Source organism: Mustela nivalis (assembly GCF_964662115.1).
Source record: "Mustela nivalis genome assembly, chromosome: 12".
Taxonomy (NCBI): domain Eukaryota; kingdom Metazoa; phylum Chordata; class Mammalia; order Carnivora; family Mustelidae; genus Mustela; species Mustela nivalis.
This window is the reverse complement of record NC_139031.1, coordinates 102,948,520-102,971,139: the sequence shown is the minus strand read 5'-3', so window position 1 is coordinate 102,971,139 and position 22,620 is coordinate 102,948,520. Positions and strand designations below refer to the sequence as shown.

The window sequence follows — 22,620 nt, the reverse complement described above, 5'->3', positions numbered from 1 at the left end:
CTGGGGGTCTACCTTCCCTTTTCCACCTGTCTCCCCTCCACACCCCGCTCCCGGCTTATCTCACAGACCTCCTACTTCAGTCCAGCAGCTGGAGTCTCCAGCAGCAGAAACAGCGTAGATTAGGGAGAAAGGAGGAAAGAACAAACACTTTCAATGTTCCTACTTTATGGATGGCTCTGAGCTAGGGGCTCTACATGGGTTATATCATTTGTGTTCATAATATCCATGTGGAGTCCCTAATTTTCCCAAGACCTAAGACTCAGTAAACCATTTGCCCAAAATTAATTACCCCATCCTTTTTCTATACTTGTCCTATGGGGAAATCCTGCCAGTTCAGGTGGGAGATGTTGGTGGAGAGCAGACTGAAGTCCTCCTTGAATTCAAGTTCTATTTAATAGTAATATCGATAGCAATGAGAGTAACAGCAATGAGAGTAGAAAAAGCGATAATAGTAACAACACTAACAACAGTAGTAATGACAGTAGTAGAAATCTCAGAAGGTTTATGCCTCCCCCTCCTATTGACAGGCTTCAATATTCAACTTGAGGTCTTTTCAGCGTTCCTATTCTAAATGCTCACATGGTACTATTCAGATCCCTCAGTCAATGGGTTTGAATTTATGTCATTGCCAAGCACCCTCTGAACACTAAAAAGGACATGGTTTTTGATTTCCATTTTAACTAGAACGCTAACAAAGCGATTGTGATCTTGTGCAGAGCTGCTTTTGACATTCATCCCAGCCAGATCCAGAGACTCAAATGAAAAGGTTTGGCAGCAAAGTGTTCGGATCTCCCGTAATGAGGCTGAGAAAGACCTAAGAACCCCGAGGCCCCTTTGAGCTCCTGGCCAGAGCCCAGTGGTTGTGTGTCAGGAAGGTTCAGGCAAATCAAGGCTGGAGGGCTGGCGGGGGTTGGGGGGGCCATCACCAGCAGTTCCTACATCTGAGAAGTTTTTTGTGTCCTGCTCTGTATGACTTGGGAACACCTCAGTTGGTCTAGCACATGGTGCTCTAGGTACCGTATCTTCTGAAAGACTCATTTTCTTAATCATCTTTCTAATTTTGCATCCGCATATTTTTGAAGTAGGAGTTTCTAAGACAAGACAGGAGGTTCCTCTCTCCTCTGGCCCCACATTGCTGCGGCAGGAGGAAGATGAGACGTTGTGGCTATTCTGAATTCCAGGAAAGAAATTTATTGTATTAACTGCCTAATAATTTTAAAAAGGGAAAAAAGTTTTACTACTGTGGGTTTGAGTCTTTTCGAATATCCAATCTCTGGTTATATATCTTCACTTGAAAAGCAAGGGGCAAAACTAGAGAGGTCCCGTGCAACCACTGCCCAAGATGACAGGAGCTTCTGGTGATGTGGCGTTGTCTCAGCCTGAGAGAAGAAAGCATCAGGGGCTCCCCTTCCTGCAAAGATAAGCAATTCACTCTATTCCAGAGCAGCACTTTCTCTTTCTTCAATTCTTCTCCCTCTGCAGAAAGCCATCCTATAGGCCAAAAGGGAATAGGTATCACTGAAATTCTTTACCTGGCCTTGAATGTGTGGGAGGGGCTCTATTTCCCAGAGGACCACCTAATTCACTCGCAGATAAAATGATTCCCAGCTGAACTAGAAATACGCTGCCCACAGGGCTGGCCCTCACTGATGGTTTATGAAAGGCAGCAGACGCCCAGAGAGAGCTGCGGTCCCTTCTAACGTGCACACCGCCTTCTTTCACATGCCAGATTGCTTGGGAGAGGCCCCAGGGCCTCGGGAGGCCTTCGGAAAATATCTGTTGCCTAAACAAATGAAGATGTATACACAATTCAGTTTCTGTGCCAATGATATTTTTCAAGTTTAATAATTTATGGTCAAAAGCTAAGCGATAATAAATTACCATGGGGATTTTTTTTCACTTACTTGTGTTATCTGCGATGAAATAGTTCTTTAAGAAGACACTTTTGGAGGCCCTTCTAATTAGTTCACTCATTCAACCATGTGTTTGCCGGGTTATTACCCATTGGACTTGAACTGCCCCTAGAATTCTAAGCCAATAAAAGTCTACCTTGAGTATAAGCGGTTATTGGTTCAAAATATATCCAAAGTTTACAGATATACAAGCCTACCTTTTCCTCTGTGTGCACTTGGGCCAATCATATGAGGTCTCTGGGTCTCATTTTCCTTATTTCTCAAGGGTGAGGTTGGGTGCAATGAGTTCCAAGGACCTTGCCAGCTCTGATTTTCATACATTTGGCAGAATCCTGGCAGAGGAATCATCAAATTAGAAGTCACCCTTTTGTTGCAGTTGGCCTCTTAAAGACTTTGCGTTCTATTTCCCTCCCTTGTCAATCTGATCTTCACACCAGCAGAAACACCCTTCTTTCTTGCCACTTGCACTGGGTTTTCTCTCTCTTTTCCCCACACTAATCCTACTGCTGTCCAGGGGTTTGTAAATGCCTCCAAAAGAAATACATACTCATGTATGTCAATAACTTACAGGCTATGTACATATGCCGCCAATCTGTTAGGCTTTTCTCCTTTAAAGATATTTATTTATCTATTTATTTATTTAAGAGAGAGAAACAGAGCACATCAGCAGTAAGAGGGGCAGAGGGAGATGCAGACCTCCTGCTGAGCCAGGAGCCCCACTCGGGGTTCGATCCTAGGGCACCAGGATCAGGACCCTAGTTGAAGGCAGGTGCTTAACCCACTGAGCCACCCAGGTGCCCCCAATCTGTTAGATTTTGGAGGGTAAGAAATATCCTTGGTTCTCTGGGCGTTCCCAGGCACCCAGCACAGTGCCTAGAACCCCTTGAAGGCCAGTGCTACTCGAGGATGAACAACTTCCTTCATGTATCAGAAGCAGCTTGGTGAAAAGTGGTTAGTTCCTCAGCCCACTGGAGGTCTACCTAATCAAAATCCGTGGAGCCTGGAATAAGCATTTTTATAAGCATCCTAGGTGATCCCTCCACGTCTCAAAAATTGACAGCTTCCTTAATAGTACAGTCAATAAATATGTGCCCAATGCTGAATGCATGTTTCCAAAGGAAAGGACACTTACCCTTTCTCCCCAACAAAGGTCTTGGCCTCACAAGGGCCACACTAGGGAGAAAAAGCACAGAAAAAGTACTGAGCACTCAAACCAGCAGTTACCAAGTCTGTACTGCAAATGACCCTATCTTCCCTCTCAGGAAAAAACAAACCGAGGATCCGATCCTCTAACATTAGTGTAACCACAGGCTGAACAAGCAGGACTTGCTCAACGTCATGGTGACCCCTGCTCTCACTTCAAATTCATGGACTAAGGCTGGTTCTTCCCCTGCCTCCAGATGACAATTCACAGAGGTCCCACAGCTTCTTTGGCCACTCCTGAGTAATAGAAACACTACCTTGATTTATTTCTTTATTTACTGAGAGAGCGTGTGCGAGAGAGAACATGCATGCAGAGGGGAGGGGCAAAGGGAGAGGGAAGCAGACTCCCCACTGAGCAGGGAGCCCAGTGTGAAACTTGATCCCAGAACCTTGAGATCACGGCCTGGGCCAGAACCAAGACACAGACACTTCACCAACTAAGCCATTCAGGTGCCCCAACACCACTTCACTTTAATAAGAACAATGTCCAGATGCAGTAACAGTCAACATCCCAGCTGTTCCCCACCTCAGGTTCCAGCTCCTTTACCCCTGACCACCGACAGGTTCTGACCCCTACAGAGGTGAGGAGGGCAGGGACACCCGACTTGACTGGCAGTCTGCCATCCAGCTTCATGCTCACTGGACTTGGAAATATTAATAGGGGACTCTTCTTTCTCTGAGGGGTGGTTTCGTGGATTTGAGAAAACCTCCAGTCCACCTCCCAGTCCTGGCCTTTGGACTATAGATCCTTCAATGTGGGTGATACCCTACCTCTAAATGCTCCCTGCTGAGACCTGTTCACCCTCCTCAGAACTCTCTCAGATGGGCTCTAAGATGGTCCACACCAGCACTCCCTCAGGCACCTGGCCCACACCTGGCCCCTAGGAAATCCTCACACAAACCTGAGGTGCCAGCCACTAGACCTGCCATCTTTCCTTTGTTTGCCCATCAGAGCAGCCAGTCAGCCTGTCTTCCACCTTTTGCATCGTCCGAGCTAAAGCCCTACACAAGTCCAGTGTGTCTCCCCAGTGCCAAGATACAAATAAGCCCTCTGTGTCATTGTGTGAAACCCCTCTTTCTTGACATGAGGTGAAAGATACAGAGTCCCTACTCTCTACTCACAGAACACCAATAACTCTTTCCAAATGTACTATTTACAAGTATTTTCCTTTATGATGTAGATGAAGAGTTATGAGACGCCCACCTCATTCGCAGACAGCCTCTTTAAAAAATCAGCCCCTTGGTCCAGGAATGTTCTGTGGTGTCTAATATCTGCCATTATAGGATCATGTTAACCCCTCTAACAGAACGAGACTGCACTGGAATATTTTATCATGCCTTTACTAAAAGCTCAAAGAGTAAGCTGCCATCAGATAGTCTTTGAGCTCACTCAGAATGAATCTCCATGTGGCAGAGAGACCTTTAACTCTTCCCACCTGGGAGGTCCAGAGCATAAGCAAGGACTGTCGAGACCGGACCCAAGAGAATAAAACCATCAAAGGGGCTGGAATTCCCTCTGCCACCTGCAGCCCACCTTCCGTACTCTGAGTCTCAGTATGAAGACCCACCTCTCCACATCAGTGGACACCATTGGGGGCCCCATGTTTCAGAGAAAGCCAGTGCCTTTCACCCTCACCTGTAGACTGATCCCAGAAGTTTACCTTGGGTAGACATCTATGGGTGGGCTTCACAGGCATCTGAAATCTCCTGAAAAGTTACGTTAAATTTTCAAATATGAACACGTCTATCAAGCACAGGTATGTATTTTTAACAGATTCTCAAGAGCGTTCATGATCCAGGCTCAACACAGCCTCGGAGTCTCAACATGGTCTCAACAAGGACAACGACGCTGTAATATAACACAGTCTGCGTGAGAGCTATGGAGGATATGTATACATCCCACAACCAGGACAGCATTGCAATGCACCTACTGTACACTCAAGCCATTCAGTCAGACTGGAGGTCTCATGTAGGAGAATCAGGGGAACAAACTCCAGAAAAGGGGGCTGAGGCTAAGCTGTGGGCGGTTTTAATGTGAAGGCTGAAGACTTATACTCATCTTGGAGAATAAGGCAAGAGGGGAATACGGTTAAACAAGAAGTATTAAACTATCACATTGTGTTATGTTTGGCCATCTGCCTGTCTTTCCCCCTGGGTGGGTTGTGAATGAACTGTGGGAAATCAGAGTCTAATTCATGTTAATACTTCCCTCGCAATGGTAGATGCTTAATAACTTGTTAGAGTCAAGAGGGAAGATAGGGCAAAAGGAAGGAAGAGAGGAAAATGGGAGAAAGAAGGAAGAAAGCAGAGGGAGAAAAGGAAAGGGGGAACTGTACTTTCAAAATGTATTTTTTATTATATACATTTTGTAGATGGTAGCTACTCTTGTGATCAGCATAGTATAAAGTATAGAGTTGTTCAATCACTATGTTATACACCTGAAACTAATGTAACATTGTGGGTCAATTATGCTTCAGTTTAAAAAGAAACTGGGTGGCTCAGTGGGTTAAACATCTGTTTGGGGCTCAGGCCATGATCCCAGGGTCCTGGGATGGAGTCCCTCATTGGGCTCTCTGATCAGTGAGGAGCCTGCTTTTCCCCCTCCCTCTGCCTTCTGCTCTCCCTGCTTGTGCACGCTCTCTGTCAAATCAGTCAATCAATCAATCAATCAATCTAAAAAAAAAAGTAAAATAAAAAGAAAAGGAGCACTTATAATATATAAACCATCGTTATGAAGCATATATGTATACACACACACACACACACACACACACACACACACACACACACAATGGAAGAGAAAACAGAAGATCATTACATTGGTCCAGGCAAGCAACAATGAGAATTACTTATATTTATGAGATGCTAGTGTTGCCATAAAATTCAAATTCTCATCTTCCTCTAAACAGTTAATCTACAACATGTTCAAGATTTGTATTTAATGTCTTAATTCATTATAAGTAGAAAGGATCTATAAGTGTTGCTTTACCAACACTGTTAGTGACTTTACAATCATCCATCCCACACTTTTGCCCGGTTTCCCTGATGAACAGAGCATGCATTTGCTGATGGTGAGGAGTAGAGTGTGGGCATGGAGAGAGGAGACAGCTACTGACCCATGGGGCCTCCACATCTACTACATCTGTCCCTGCCCTTTTACTACTCACTCCCTACTTAACCAGCCAAAGCCCTTGTTATGCCTGGCTGACTCACAAATCCTGCTGGCAGGGATGTACTAAAAACCTGACCTTCAACTCAAACTCTCTAATCCATATGCTCTATGATGTTTCTTCTCAGATTAGGGGGAATTTGGATCAGTCCTGGGTTCTGATGACATTTTTTGCACTTCTAAGATTATGATTTCCTCTGTCTGTGGCAGACCCACCTGAAGCTCTTGGCTGTTTTTCCAGATAACCTTTCAAAGAGCATTCTAAGCTTGTCCTTTCCTCTTTGACCACATTTTATATGCATACTTCATGTTGAATTTCTGTAGCACACCTTCAAATCTGGAATCCCTAAATGCTCATTCACTTCCTTTATGAACATCCTAGTTCATAAACAAAATTATTCCACAGAATTTTTAGGTCTTGGTCCAGGCTCCAGATGCATATGTCTACCTTTGCCTGTATGGTCACCAAAAAGGAACACAGGAATCCATACCCCTCCACAAAGTTGACTGTAGATCCTAGTCTTTTAGAAACCTCAGCAATGAATCTCTTTAACCTCAAGAATTCTCCCACGGCATCTCTTCTCTTGTGAGCCAAGCCAGAGCAAGCCAAGAGCAAGCCAAGCCAGAGCAAGCACATGACACAAGGTAAAAATAACAAGACGGGGGTGCCTGGGTGGCTCAGAAAGTTGAGCGTCTGTCTTTGGCTCAGGTCATGATCCCAGGGTCCTGAGATCCAGCCCTGTGTTGGACTACCTGCCCAGGGGGGAGTCTGCTTCTCCCTCTCCCTCTACCCCTCCCCCACCTGTGCTCGCTCGCTCTCTCTCTCTCTCTCAAGTAAATAAATAAAATTTTAAAAAAGTGGGGGGGGCGCCTGGGTGGCTCAGTGGTTTGGGCTGCTGCCTTCGGCTCGGGTCATGATCTCGGGGTCCTGGGATCGAGCCCCGCATCGGGCTCCCTGCTCCGCAGGAAGCCTGCTTCCCTCTCTCTCTCTCTCCCTCTCTGCCTGCCTCTCTGCCTACTTGTGATCTCTGTCTGTCAAATAAATGAATAAAATTAAAAAAAAAAAAAAGGAACAAGATAAAGTGAACAAGTGGTAAATCAGGTTACATTCCCCACAATTATCATTTCTCAATTATTTAGTGAGCATCTATTATATACAAGTTGCTGAGAGGAAGGAGGAAGATTAAGAAGGAAAAACAGACTTGACTGAAATGGTTACCTTCTGTAGGAAGATATTTGGCAAAAGAAGCAACAGGATACACGTTATTCATCATAATGCGAGGCTCCCCATAATTGTCTCCTTACAGGCATGGGGAGAAGAGCAGTTCATTCTGGCTGCAGTGGGGACCAGCCCTGGCTAGCAGTACAGAGTTACTCAGCTCCAGAACTTGCTGCAAGATCTTCTGGATTTTTATTTTTATTTTTATTTTTATGTTTATTTTTATTTTTTTAGAAAAATGAGCAGTGCATATTTTATGCAGGCTCTCCTGCTTCTTTAATCTTGTTAACCAATTCAAACTTTTTTAAAGCCCCATTTCCATAAGTTGTGCTGAGTTCTGTACCACCACCTTCTCCCTCTGATTTGGACATTGAGAGTTCTCAGGTGGGGTTAAAATGAGTCTGGGAAGGAGGGCTGGAGCAAAGACAGTCATTCTTGAATATGGATAGAGCACTCTGGTTCCATTCTCCGGATCATGGAAACTATCATGCAGTCTTTTTTTTTTTTTTCTTCCATTAGCAGTGTTTTAGGAAGATAATTCTGGTGGCAGATGGGCACTCAACTCATGACTTGATAACATTTGTCGAATTAATGAATGAAACAAGAGAGCAGAGAAGGTAAGCCATTAGAGGCCAGGTAATTAGGCTCTTTCAATGATCCAGACAATAATGAGGTTAAATTTAGGAAAACAAACATGGAAAGAGAGTAATAAATACAGATACTATCTGAGAGGCAGAGTGATGCCCTCATGCAGGTCATTAACTACCTCCCCCAAATTTGTCTGGCTTTCCTCCTCCCTGGGAGTTGATGAGATGACACCTCCTAGTCTGGTGTTTTATTTAGCACTGCCACGTGTTGTTAATGGCCAATGAGCTGCTGTAGAAAGTGATGACATGACTTCTAAACCAGAGGGTTAAATCCCCACCCCTCAAAATCTGTCATTCCTTCTGGCATCATCTTGGCCACGTTCAAGATAGTGAGAGCTCCATCAGCTTGGACACGGAAGTGACTGCAACGAGCTAAGACCCCCTGCCAACTGATGATGACATGAAAAGAAATAAACTTTGTTGAGCTAATCCACTGGGATGTTAGGGCAGTTTATTACCACAGTATAACCTGATCTATCCTCACTGATCACGTTTGTGTTTGCCTTTTGCGTCCATACTGCATTAACAAAGTAAAAATAATGTTACTTTACTTCTCATGAGCAAGATCAACCAGACTGGCAGAAATCCACAAAATTTACTGTGAAAACACGGGTGCCAGCATAGGTGAAACCATATTACATTCTGACCGCATTAATTTTCCAGCATCTATTGCTTTTTATGAATTTTCCAAAAATTCTTCTTTTGATGGCTCTGTTCTTCCAGTAGGGTTTTCATTAATATAATTATTTCGTTGAAACTAGCTTTCCTCTTTTTAACTTACTACATACGAAAGCTTAAAACAAACTATGTGAATTGGGAGGCTAATTTGCATGTCAATGCAACCTCATCAAATAAGTCTTGAGGTGTAGTAATTATTCTACTAAAGACTTTTGCTGCAGAGTTGGGAAAAGAAAATACAAATGAGAATTACAATAATATGGTGATGTAATAGGAGTAACTTTTTGCCATACAGTTAAAGTCATTTTGGAACAAGTTTCTTTTCAATGAATCTGGAATGGAACTGCAAATCTAGCAAGGACATATGGTTAATTCCTATGTTTCAAAATACAAAAATAGGTGTAGCTTAAGGAGAGTTTTATCACTTATTGCGTGAGCCAAACAATACTAGGATACACGTGGTCCTAGAGTCATCTATAGATTCTTCATCTACAGACATCTTCATCTGTAAAGTAAGAGGAAATATATGCTATTTCCTCTTCTCAAGAAATAAGCAAGATCCCATGAGATAAGAACTATTAAGCCTTATTGGTAACCTTGACGTTGTTGTATGGGAACAACGGTGCATCACCTGTAGTTTGCCATTCAGTCCCCATAAGGAAGGCTTGTAGTACTATGGGGGAAGTGAAAAAGAGGAGAACCCAGTCCGATTCTTAAAAAGAACTCTCTTGCTATACATTCTAGCATCCAGAGCCTTCTAAAGGAATCAGCTACCGCATCTTTGTCACTTAACTTTTTTTAATCTGAACTGACAGCTCACTGGAGAATAACTGTAGGGAATAATCCCCACAGTGGCAGAGGGATGGATTAAATCAACCATGAAAATAAGCACTGGCCCATGTGTCTATAGCCTAAAAGAAATTTGAGTGAACATAGTGCTGTGTTTAAACCAGGCACCATATACTTTGAATCGCCTCTAATATTTTCTCCTGCAAATGTTCATTGGAAGGGAAAAGCAAAGAGAGACTGCTGTTTTGAAGGCCAGTGTACATCTTGCTTTGTCTGATAAGTGTAGAGAATTATGTTATTATTTTCTTAGCATAGGAATAGCAGATGGACATACTCCTTCTCTTCCCCCATACCCATAGCTCCCTTTTTAGTGAACACGGCTTCACTTCTACGCTAATGATTTGAAATTTTCTCTGGGAACACCACACTCCATAAATGTTAGCTATAATTTTAAACCTTTTAACCTCCACTTAAAAGGTGGATTGGCCTTTTGAGAAGAGGTCACCAAGGAAGTTAATAACTGTTTCTCACATTTATGGGGGGAAAATAATGGGATCGAATATTACGCGAGCGCTTCTTTGAGCTGCTTCTTACTCTACCCAAATGCATTTTCTGTCATTTAACTCACATGGCATTTAAGAAGGTGAAGTGTCATAATCAGTGATGTTCTCGGACCCTCAAATCTTTCAGAACAAAACAAAAACCCACTCCTGATTATTCCTGTGTTGGAGAATGAGCAGAGCCTAGAGAACCATCACCCGTTAGGGGTCTCATTGCTTTCAACCGTACTCTTTACTGAGTCTCTGCCGACTTCCAGAAGAGAAGGAAACCAGTTATTATGGAAGGGTTGGGATTTGCTGATGAATAAATTTGGTCTCATCTGCTGAACAAATAGATTTCAAGTCAAGAGTGAATGTTGCCATAGATAGTCTATGACTCCCTGCAGGTTATGGAAAAATCAATCAAGCAAAATCAAGGAACATGTAGAATCTATCCACAGGAATTTAGTCAAAATGCACATTCAAATCCTAGGCGTTCTCATTTGATATGCTATTAACACCCGAAGAAGACTTAAAAATTTGATGGGAAAAAGCAGGAAAAAGCAGGAGGGGGTTATTTAAATCTTTTTTGAAAGGAAGATCTTATTTTTAAAAAAGATTTAGTATTGATAGAACTGCATTTTTGTCCTTTACTCATGTTGTATGCTTATTTGAAGAGCACAATATCCATCCCACGTTCCTCAATAGCTCACAGTGATGCTTTTCCAGTGCTGGCGAGAGTCTGGCTAGTTCCCAGGTTGTCCTAGCTAGTCAGAGAAATTTCCAGCTCTGGTTTCCCTCTGCACCTTTCAAGAACTTTTTTTGTATGTCTTTCTCTTTTCTACTTTATATTTTTGTCTAACTACCTGAAAGGCTTTCTTTGCCTTCAAGAAAACTGCATTGGTTAAGAAATCCATATGCATAAACCCCTCTTAACACCTATTTACATTTTTAATCAATCAAAGACATTTACCACACTCACTTACAGCTTCTCTTCAGCATGAACTAACTAGGTTTCACCACAGTGCATAAATCTGATTACAGAAAAATCCAGGCAGCCTTATTAGAGTGTCCACTGACAGATAAAGGATAAAGAAAATGTGGTACATATGTGTACCATGGAAGATTCTTCAGACATGAGAGAAAAGGAAATCCTGCTGTTTACAACAACCTGGATGGATCCTGAGGGCATTATCCTTAGGATATCCATATATCCTAAGCCAGACAGAAAGACAAATACTGCATGATTTCACTTATATGTGGAATCTTTAAAAAAAAAAAAAAAAAAAAAAACTCATAGATTCAGAGACCAGATAGGTGGTTGCCACAGAGAAGTGGGATTTGGAGTGGATGAAATGGGTCAAGGTGCTCAAAAAGTACCAACTTTCAGTTAGAAGATACGTAAGTTCTGGCGATGTAACATACAGCATAGTGAATATAGTTGACAATACTAGATCATATATTTGAAAATTACTGAGACAGAAAATCTTACAAGTTCTCATCTTGCAAAGATAAAACAATTGTAACTCGGTGTGATGAAGGTTGTTAACTAAAGTTTTTCTGGTAATTATTTTGCAATATATAAATATAACAATCAAAATGCCATACACCTAAAACTAATACATTCAATTATACCCCCAAAAGAAAACGGTTTTATTAAACTTATTTTATATTGAAAATAATTTATTATTTCCTCCAGAGACACTGATATATATATGTAATTCATATATATATAGTTATATATGCAATTTTGTATGGACATATACATTGTATATAAGTGCATTGTATGTATATGTAAATTGTATATATAAAAAGTATATTAAAATACATCATATACATATGTATATGTATTGCATATATGCATATTATGTATATGTACATTATACACACCATATATATGTATATATATTATATTTGCACATTATGTGTCTATATTGTATATATGTACATTGTATATATATATATACATTGTATAATGTACATTTCTTGTTCACATATAGGTATATAATTTCTTTATTGAATGGTCATGTTTGACTACAACAGACAGAAACATCTTTAGATTACTCCTAAGTGGACCATTCACAGTATTAGTTCTACATATATGCATGCATAAGTTTGAGTCAGAAAAAGCAAGATGGTGGTGTTCTAAGGTCAAGTGAGTTTGGTGAGTGTTGGATGAAAAATGCTAATCAGGTTTCTTTAATGCCAAAATTCTAAGTTATTGATATTCTAATGCTCACTGTGGGTTTCCAAATATAGAATACAATATACAGTATCTCTCAAATTATTTGACCACAGAATGCTGTTTTTTCATGAGATCCTGTGGAATGATGTTTGGGAATGTGTCTCACCTGAGGAAAGAATGTCTATTGTGGACTTTTGTTTTTCTTAATTATTTTTTAATTTTTTAAAATTTATTTTCAGCATAAAATAAATTCATTGTTTTTGCACCACACCCAGTGCTCCATGCAATCCATGCCCTCTCCAATACCCACCACCTGGTTCCCCCAACCTCCCACCCCCGCCCCTTCAAAACCCTCAGATTGTTTTTCAGAGTCCATAGTCTCTCATAGTTCACCTCCCCTTCCAATTTCCCTCAACTCCCTTCTCCTCTCTAACTCTCTTTGTCCTCCATGCTATTTGTTATGCTCCACAAATAAGTGAAACCATATGGTAATTGACTCTCTCTGCTAGACTTATTTCACTCAGCATAATCTCTTCCAGTCCTGTCCATGTTGCTACAAAAGTTGGGTATTCATCCTTTCTGATGGAGGTATAATACTCCATAGTGTATATGGACCACATCTTCCTTATCCATTCGTCCGTTGAAGGGCATCTTGGTTCTTTCCACAGTTTGGCGACCATGGCCATTGCTGCTATAAACATTGGGGTACAGATGGCCCTTCTTTTCACTACATCTGTATCTTTGGGGTAAATACCCAGGAGTGCAATTGCAGGGTCATAGGGAAGCTCAATTTTTAATTTCTTGAGGAATCTCCACACTGTTTTCCCAAAGTGACTGCACCAACTTGCATTCCCACCAACAGTGTAAAAGGGTTCCCCTTTCTCCACATCCCATCCAACACATGTTGTTTCCTGTCTTGCTAATTTTGGCCATTCTAAGTGGTGTAAGGTGGTATCTCAATGTGGTTTTAATTTGAATCTCCCTGATGGCTAGTGATGATGAACATTTTTTCATGTGTCTGATAGCCATTTGTATGTCTTCATTGGAGAAGTATCTGTTCATATCTTCGGCCCATTTTTTGATATGATTGTCTGTTTTGTGTGTGTTGAGTTTGAGGAGTTCTTTATAGATCCTGGATAACAACCTTTTGTCTGTACTGTCATTTGCAAATATCTTCTCCCATTCCTTGGGTTGCCTCTTTGTTTTGTTGACTGTTTCCTTTGCTGTGCAGAAGCTTTTGATTTTGTTGAAGTCCCAAAAGTTCATTTTCGCTTTTGTTTCCTTTGCCTTTGGAGACATATCTTGAAAGAAGTTGCTGTGGCTGATATCGAAGAGGTTACTGCCTATGTTCTCCTCTAAGATTCTGATGGATTCCTGTCTCACGTTGAGGTCTTTTACCATTTTGAGTTTATTTTTGTGTACAGTGTAAGAGAATGGTCGAGTTTCATTCTTCTATATATAGCTGTCCAGTTTTCCCAGCACCATTTATTGAAGAGACTGTCTTTTTCCACTGTATATTTTTTCCTGTTTTGTCGAAGATTATTTGGCCATAGAGTTGAGGGTCCATATCTAGGCTCTGTACTCTGTTCCACTGGTCTATGTGTCTGTTTTTATGCCAGTACCATGCTGTCTTGGTGATCAAAGCTTTGTAGTAAAGCTTGAAATCAGGTAACATGATGCCCCCAGTTTTATTTTTGTTTTTCAACATTTCCTTAGCGATTCGGGGTCTCTTCTGATTCCATACAAATTTTTGGATTATTTGCTTATTGTGGACTTTTCAAAAGGAGGTTTAAGTCACAGTTGGTGTCGCTGAAGGAGCACAGGGTGAAATTGGTTCCATCCAGCCCAGGGAGCTCAAGGAGTTCTATCTAATTAGTGTTGCAGAATGGATCCAAATATTACTATACTCACTCACACCCAAAAAGACAGGTTTATAAAACGAGAATGTCTTTTTTAATTTACAAAAAGAAATATAATTGTTAAGTGGACCTGATATGATTGTACTTTGGCGAACAATTTTTCTGCTTATAGAAGGACAAAACCATGAAAATTCTAATCTTGACAGAAGATTTGCAGATGACCATGAATATGAAATTAAGCATGTCGATTATTCAAAGATAATATGGCCATGAATATTTGCACAAGGAGGTATATCTGCCCCTCTGGGCCAGGTAGGTCATGGTCTCAGAACACCATCCCAAGCCCAAAACTGGTTTCTGTAAAGCGTCTCTTTCTGTGCTTCTGGTGATAACTAGCCTCTGTCTGATGGCTAGTTACTTCCTATTGCTATGTTAAAACTTTCATCAGTTCAGGGCCTTCAGTGGAAATGATCTCTAAGCAATATAATAGCAACACCCTTTTCTGTTTTGTTCAATCCTCTATCACCAGCATTCTGTTCAGTAATTAATTGACCAAAATATTAGAGGCTGGAGACCACCTGTCTCTTTAACTTGGCTTGGTGTATATATAGATATAAATATAGATAGATATACAGATGACATACATCTGGGATTATATATAGATATAGTGGTGTAAATGCAGATATAGGTGGATATTATACAGATATGTATGTGATGGTGTATTTATAGATATAAATAGATATATCCTTGTCTACATAGAGAAATAGTCAAGGAGACCTGATATGGTTGTGTTGTGACCAAACCATTATAGATGAGTTCATGCAAATTCATATCCTGTCACTTTGAAGGCATTTCTGAGTACCTTTCTGGGCCTGCTACACAGTATCATGACCTCTGGTGGTAATTATCAGATACTGTATGGTAGTTCTTAGGAAGTTCTTTGATTCTGGGGCACTGGAGTCACTTCCCCCCATTCGAGAATAAGAAGCTCCAGGAGTTTATGCCGCAGACCACCTGGAGCCAATGACTTCCTGGTGCAGGAAGAGGAGAAGATGAGCTTCAAGACAGGACAGGCTCTGAGTGCAGTTCATGCTTCAGAGCCCCTGGGGAGAGGATGAGATAGGGGAGGGGTGGGGAGTTCACCTAAAATCTCACCACCCTTTGCTTCTTGCCCTTCTCTATCCTGTTGTTCTTTACTCCCACCCTAGTTTCTTCTGGAAGCCCTTCTTAATAAATCACTGACACTTGAAGCCTTGGCTCAGGGTTTGCACTGGGAAAAATTGGATCTAGGAGACTGACTTTATAAGGTTATTGGGAGGATGGAAAATAAATATGAGGGTCTAGAACCATGCCTGGCCCCAAAGAATTAGCTATTGTCCTACAAGATGCAGCCCAAGTGTTGACACTGATTTTCTAGAAACCTTTGTTGATGTAATGCAGGCATGTAGTTAAAAATCATTACAGTGAGAAGGTTTGTGAAGAAATGCAGCTGTACTCCTCCCTACCCTCAGGATTACTCCTCCAAGGTGAGCACATTGAACAATTCCCCGTTTCATTCAGGTCTTATGGTCTTATCTCCGTGTTTCTGAATACTTTCCATCTCTATCTGCCTCTTCATTTATTAGCTGGATGTCTCATCTGCTCATTTCCTGCTATGGTGTATGCGGGTTTAGTTCCTTTACAACATCTGCTTCCTTTTCCTCCCTTCCACTGATGGAAGTATAGCCCTGATCTTAGTTACCTTTATGACTTCAAATATCACCTTTAAATCCCCATTTGTTCGGTCCCCTATGGAGGGGTCTCTTGAGTCCCCACTTAATGCTCTGGTTCTCACTTCCCCTCCTCCCTCCCAGGAAATTTTCACTTCACATTGTCAAGGATTTTAGTAGTGTTTATGTTCTCATTAAATCTTGCATACCTTATTTACAGGCTGTTTCAAAACTTGAAAGCCAGTAAATACTTTTAACCTTAATATGGCTACCTCATTATTTCCTACAAAGCCAAGAAGTATGCTGTGATCACATGCCCTTCTAGTCTGGATTTTAGTGCCACTCAAAGAAAACATTCAGATAGACTCTCCTTTTGTCCTTCACCAAGTCCTCAAAATCACACCACATCTCACTGCACAACTGGGTCATGTTGTCTGTTTCTTTTATTGTTTCTTATAAAACCATACCTTGTTCTTATATTGTTTGTTTGTCTTGCCTGAAGTATCTTATTACCCATCTTTTTTTATTGTGAGAAGAAATGTATCCTTTTTTTAGGAAGTGGCTACCATCTTCCAGCTTCTTCTTTTTCTACAGCATTCAACCGGTTCCACCTTTCTCCTTGGAGCTCAGTGATTTCTTGTTCTGATTTGGAACGACCCTTTCATTTCTTGATCATGGCTTTCCCAGAGAGCTTTTGTTTTTGCTAAAGTTTCTAGTTTCCTTTCTTTTTTTCCCATATTTTCAAATTCTTCCACGCTCTTATATATTCTACCACTTCTATGGAATCTTCATTTTTTTCTGGAGAGAGCTCACCTAAACCTTGACTTCATGCTGCAATCTAGACTCATTGCTTTCTAGAACTTCCAGACACAGTTGTAGTGGGGTTTCTGGTATTTCTGGCCTGTGTGTCACACACTGCTCCCTGGGTCCTAAATATTCCTCTTTCTTGGCTCACCACCTTATTTTGTTGATTTCCTAAGAAAAGAGTGTGTAAAGATAGGATGTATAAGCTTTGACAATTTCCAGAATGGGCCTTACTCTGCTCTTGCTTTTGACAGAAAGTTGAGCCAGCAATAGAACTCTTGGCTGGGAATTATCTTCTTTCAGAACTTTGAAGGCAGTGCTCCTCTGATCTTAGCCATACGGTTTTACTAATGGGAGGTCTAATGTGAGTTTGACTTACATTGCTTTGTAGATTGCCTTTTGTCTCTCTGAAATTTTTCTAAGTTTTTAAAAAATCTTTATCTTTGGTATTCTGCAATTTAATAGGAAAGTATCCAATTGGTCCTCTCTTCTTCCAACTTGGTTGGAACACAGTTGGAAACTGGAATGGCTTCCTAAGGGTTTGGAAGAGTGTTGATAGCTCAGTGTATTGGGGTGATATTGGGAACTGACTGGCTTTTTCAGGGTACATAAGAGGACTTTACTTTGATGTGCCCACATCCACATTGGAAATCCTAATTCTTCCCCAGACATGCTTTTCAATTTCTTTAGAGAAGAGCCTTCCCATGATTTTTCCTGAGAGTTTAGGTTGTCCTAGCTCTGGTGATGGTAGGAGAACAGCTGTCACTGAAGGGGTCCCTGGCAAATCCTGCTGGACATTCCAGCAGGCCCAGCCACCTATGAGTCCCCAGCCTCCCTGATGCATTCTGGGAAGGTACGGCTGCCTTGGGGACGGCCCATGCTGCAACTTCTTCCTTTTGCTTTGCTATGGGTGCTCCTTTGCTTTTAATCTTCCTTGTTTAATGCGGCATAGAAAGCTAACATTATGTCTCCATACTTAAATACTTGTAAAAAGACTCCAACAAGAGTAGCCCCAAATATGTCCACAAAGGCAGTAATGGGTGGCAAATTGCCCTCATATCAAAAAAATATGCTAAAGATACTGAAAGATTTCCCAGGTGTCTGTTTTCCCTTTTTTCCCAAACAGTGATTTTATTTCATATTTTTTTGCTAGTGGAAGAACAGATTCACTTTTCAGAAGAACATTCTCAAAGTTATGGAGAGATGGCAAGGCAAGCTGCTCCAGTTGACAGCCCCTCCCTCTGGTCTGGGCTGCTGGCACCCACAATGGCAAGGGCTCTGGACCCCCTGGGTGGTGCTTTAGAATGCAGATTTTGGCCTACTCTCTGGAATTGACTTTTCTAACAAACTCCCCAAGTGATTCTGTCCACAATTTGAGATAGGCTACCTAGAGCTGGCCAAAAAACAACCCACAAAAGAAAGAAGCTTGCGTGGTTCAGCACTAACTGGTAATTTGTAGAGACTTTTAATTGGAAGAATGTTTTTCTCTTTGTTTTCTCTTGCTATCCAAAAGATACTGAGAACAAACATTCCCCAGCTTGGAAGTTGTCAACGTAAATCCCAGCCAATGTCCTTGATTCCTTTGGTGGTATGGCTCTATTGCGTGTGAGACTTCCAAGGAAACCCCTCACAAAGATTCAAAAGAAGAGGTTTTTTCTAATGTACACTTGATAAATAGAAACTGAGCAAATGGAGAAATGGAGGATTCTTGGCTACTCCTTTGTCATATTAAATTATTTGGGAGGTTTCGAGCCACAGATTTTGTCATAGTGTTCTCTCTAGGAAGTTCAGAGTTGGCTGGAATTTTGTTTTATGTTTCTTTTTTAACACCGTAAGTTTAAAAAAAAGCTAAATGACCTAATATAAATTTCTATGCATCTCTTTTTCTTTCATAGCTATTGGTATTGTAGTTACATTTTATATTTACCATCTACCATAAAAATCTTTAATCTTTCATGCATAAGGTCAGGGTTTCATTCCTAAAAATCTTCATTTTATCCACATTCTCTGTAGTTAAATGTCTTTGAACCCTCCTACCGTGTGTCTGTATCTCTGTATGCTTTACACAATGAGCCCTTTAGACGCTCCTTGCTTTACCACTTTTTTTAAGCTTTTGTTTACATATTGTTATGTATGTGGCTTTAGTTCTTCAGACCAGAGTTACATTCTTGTATCACTCCCTTGTGCCTTTCTTTGCACCCAGTACATACCTGGACATATTTTATAGTCCACCACTTTTTGCTTGAAGATGCCAAATTAGTTTATGTAACTCAAAGAAGTTTTGTTTAGCTTAATTTAATGCCTTTCCAGGCAAGCTGCAGATTAAAGGAAAGAAATAGCCAAGCAACGTGAACGCACCAACATATAGAAACGAAGACACATTTGGAACCGTGTCTCATTAGTAGGTTAGGGTCTGCTGCACCTACCCATCTGCCAATACCTGTCTGCCAATATTCCCCAGTCTATCCTGCTTCTAAATGCTGATTTAGATAAATGATTTTCTAACTAAAATGAAACAGTATGGTATTTAAGTCAACCATGAAAATAAGCACTGACATATGTGCCCCTTACCTGAAAGGAAGCAGGACAGGCTTGATTTGAATCAGGCAGGAGGCCAGATGCAATCAGATTCCCCAAATCTGTAAACTCACCAAAAGGAAAGATCAAAGCCCATTCTCCTGGGACCCTACAGATTACGGGAGATCCTGGGAGGTCAGAATTGAGCGGGGCTCCCAAATCTTCAATAAAACGTGATTTTGTATAATAGGAATGTGCGGGTGACAAAATCAGGCCATTCTCTTGAGGTTCCAATACATGGGAAGACTTTTTCTGGAGGGACTTAATTTCTCAGAGCATTTTTAGGTTTGCTGCAAAACGGAACAGAAGCTTCAGAGAGTTCCCATTGACTGGGTATTTCGCGATCTTGTCTCATACACACTGTCTCTACCTCTGGACTCCCAGAGCACCGCGGCTTCCATGCAAGGCAGGACATACACTGCAGCAAGTGCTGAATAGACCTAGAGTCATTCACCAACCCAGTGAGCACTGGCCATCCCAACCTGTCCAACAGGGAAGCTCTACAAAGGACCCGAGAGCACAGATAGGTATTTGGTGCCCTGGGAACTGTCAAGCTACCATTTTGCCGATACAGGTGTGCCTGGCTTTGAACAAACCCAATTTTAAAAGAAATACTAATAAACCAGATTATATGTTTAAAATCTGACTTAATATCGGAGACTAACTGGGAGCGATCTTTGCATCACTTTCAAAAAATAAGCTCTCTGCTTTCTCTAAGGTTTAAATTCATTCAAACTTCCCAGAACCTCTGGTGCAGGCACTCCGTTCTCCACATTGTCCTTCAGAAATATCACTTAAGCCATGCTGTGTCATCTTGATATTTCTCACATTCCAGACCATAATATCCTCTCTTCCTTCCTTTCGAGGAATGACCCTCTCTCTCTTGAACCCTCTCTGCTCTGGTTCCACAACCTCCATGGACACTGCCTTGGCCTCTCTAACCCACAGAAAACCCCTGGCCTGATTCCCTGGGTCCTTCTGGTCTACCATCAGTAGGGGTCTATAACAGTTACTCCCAGACCTGATTGTTTTTTATGAGTTAATCTTATCTCCATAAATAGACTATGAACTCCTTGAAGGCAGGATTAAATCCTACGTACTGCCTGGCACAGTACTAGTGCCTAGCTGATGTTCAATAAATTTAACAAAATGATTCTTAAATTTAGAGTCACTGCTTGATTTTTTTTTACCAAATTCTCTAGGTGTCCTCAACACAGGGTTCAATGTGCACACACTTCTCAAGAACCTATTTGTTGTGTGAGGGCAGGTAATGCAATATTCCACTTTACAGAACCACTGGATTTTTTTCTAAAGGAGCATTTTTTAAAAGATTTCATTATTTATTTATTTATTTATTTGACAGAGAGAGAGAGAGAAAGAGAGCATGCACACAAGCAACAGAAGGCAAACTTAGAAGCAGGCTCTCCACGGAGCAAGAAGCCTGATGTGAACTCTATCCCAGGACACTGGGATCATGACCAGAGCCCAAGGCAGATGCTTAACTGACTGAACCACTCAATCATCCTTAAAGGAGCATTAAAAAAAAACAGGAACTCGTTTAATGTTACAAACAGGAGTTATTACTATTCAAATAGTTGACTAATTCTAAGTAAAGGAAAAGTAGGAAAACATTTCAGTCAAGACCTATGGGTTCAACATTGATCCTTGTATGTGTTTGTAGTAGTGTTAGAAAGCTTTTAGCCTGAGATTCAGGTAAAGGAGGAAGTGAACTTGTAGCAATAATTTTCTCTAGATCATTCATTGGCCAAACTTCACATTCTTCCTGATGTAGAAACTGTCCAGTGCTAGATGGGCATAGAACAAATATAGTGTGTTTAGTGTGAAGAAGCTCACCTTAGTTTTCAAACAACAAGGAAATCTTAAAAAGATGATTTTGTTCTCTCAGTTCCTGGCCTGTTTTTGAGGCTCTGACAGGTCATGTCTAGTTAGCACTGCAGAGTTCGCAGTAGTCTACTTTGACCCTTCCGTGTGGAGGTGAGGGGTGAGGGGTTTCTGCCTCTTTGATCAGCAGACAAAATATTCCGACTCAGGCATTTGTCTCTGCAAAGCCAAGAAGTATGTGCCACGTTTAAGGAAAAAAAAAAAACATAAAAAGCCACCCAAAGCGTAGAAACTTGAAACTAACGTGTGAGCAAACTGGGGAGGCCCGAAGCGGCAGGTGGGAGAGGCGCCGTGGATGGGGGCCTGAGATCCAAAGCAGACGACAGCTCAGTTTCTGTTCTTCACTCCGGCCGGGCACTTGCCGAAAGAACTAAACCCTGGAAAGCCAATCTAGAAAGCGTTCGTGGCTTTCCCAGGCCAGCGTGGGAAGGAAGAGAGGGAAAGCGAGTAACGCTACTCCCACTTCTGGCGCAGCCCTGCCTGGCTCTGCTCGGTGCTTGAAAGACATGCCTGGCGGGGGACAGGATGGTCCCCTCCCAAAGGCAAAGTCTCCCCCTCGAAGGGACTCTCGTCTCCCAGGGCCCCCACGACCCTCGCCAGCCGCGAAGAGACGAGGGCGGGCGAGCCAACCCTTCCGCTCGCGGCTCGCGCCGGACGAGCTGTCGGAGACCCCGCCAGCTGAGGTCGCGCGTGTCTCAACTCCACGTTCCCTTTCTCTCCTTGTAGCTACCTCATCCCTGAACTCCCAGCTCCAGCAGCTCCAGCAGCTCCAGCAGCTCCAGCCGCCGCCGCCGCCGCCGCCCGCCGGCCAGCACCAGCCGCCCGGGCCGCACGCGCCCCCGCAGCCCCCGCAGCCGCAGCCCCAGCCCGCCCCGCCCCAGCAGCCGCCTCCCGCCTCCCAGCAGCCGCCGGCTCCGCCCGCTCAGCCCCAGCAGCCCCACCCCCATCCCCAGAACCAGAACCAGAACCAGAACCAACCGTCTCCAACTCAGCAGAGTGCAAGCCCCCCTCAGAAACCCAGCCAGTCTCCGGGACATGGCCTTCCGTCGCCGCTCACGCCACCCAATCCTCTGCAGGTATGCTCCCCGCCCCACCCTGCCGCCCCGGGCCTGCCCTCGGGCGGCGTCCCCCCACCCCTCCCCCCACACCCCACCGAAGCCCAGGGCCTGCAAAAGTTGGCATCCGGGTCCAAGGCGCCTAATTCGAATTGATGTCTCAGACCCAGGGAGGAAGAAGTGAGAGCAGGCAGCTGGGGAGGCATGTAAAGGAAACAAATAGAAGCCGCTGATGTTGCCCTCCGATGGATAAATGTTTTCTCTTTCCTCCTGTGAGAGGCCCGCACTGGAAGTGCACTTGTAGCCCGTAATAATTCCATTTTATGATACTTTCTGAAGGCAGCAAAGATAGCATCCAATTAAAATTATTAC

The 22,620-nt window shown here is 42.4% G+C and overlaps 1 protein-coding gene and 1 long non-coding RNA gene across 2 annotated transcripts in view; one reads left to right on the top strand and one right to left on the bottom strand.

Annotated features, from left to right (window-relative positions):
• Window positions 1-22,620, top strand: part of POU6F2 (POU class 6 homeobox 2) — a 369,574-nt gene that overhangs the window by 226,991 nt on the left and 119,963 nt on the right. The window contains exon 5 of the mRNA XM_082692653.1: window positions 21,920-22,269. Within this exon, the coding sequence (XP_082548779.1) occupies window positions 21,920-22,269 (350 nt within the window). The remainder of the gene's footprint in view (window positions 1-21,919; window positions 22,270-22,620) is intronic.
• On the bottom strand, window positions 1,920-22,253 carry LOC309845140. Its single transcript, XR_014301066.1, has 3 exons — window positions 22,172-22,253; window positions 2,111-2,245; window positions 1,920-2,029 (listed from the first exon to the last, which is right to left on the bottom strand). It is a non-coding gene; the product is annotated as an uncharacterized lncRNA (long non-coding RNA).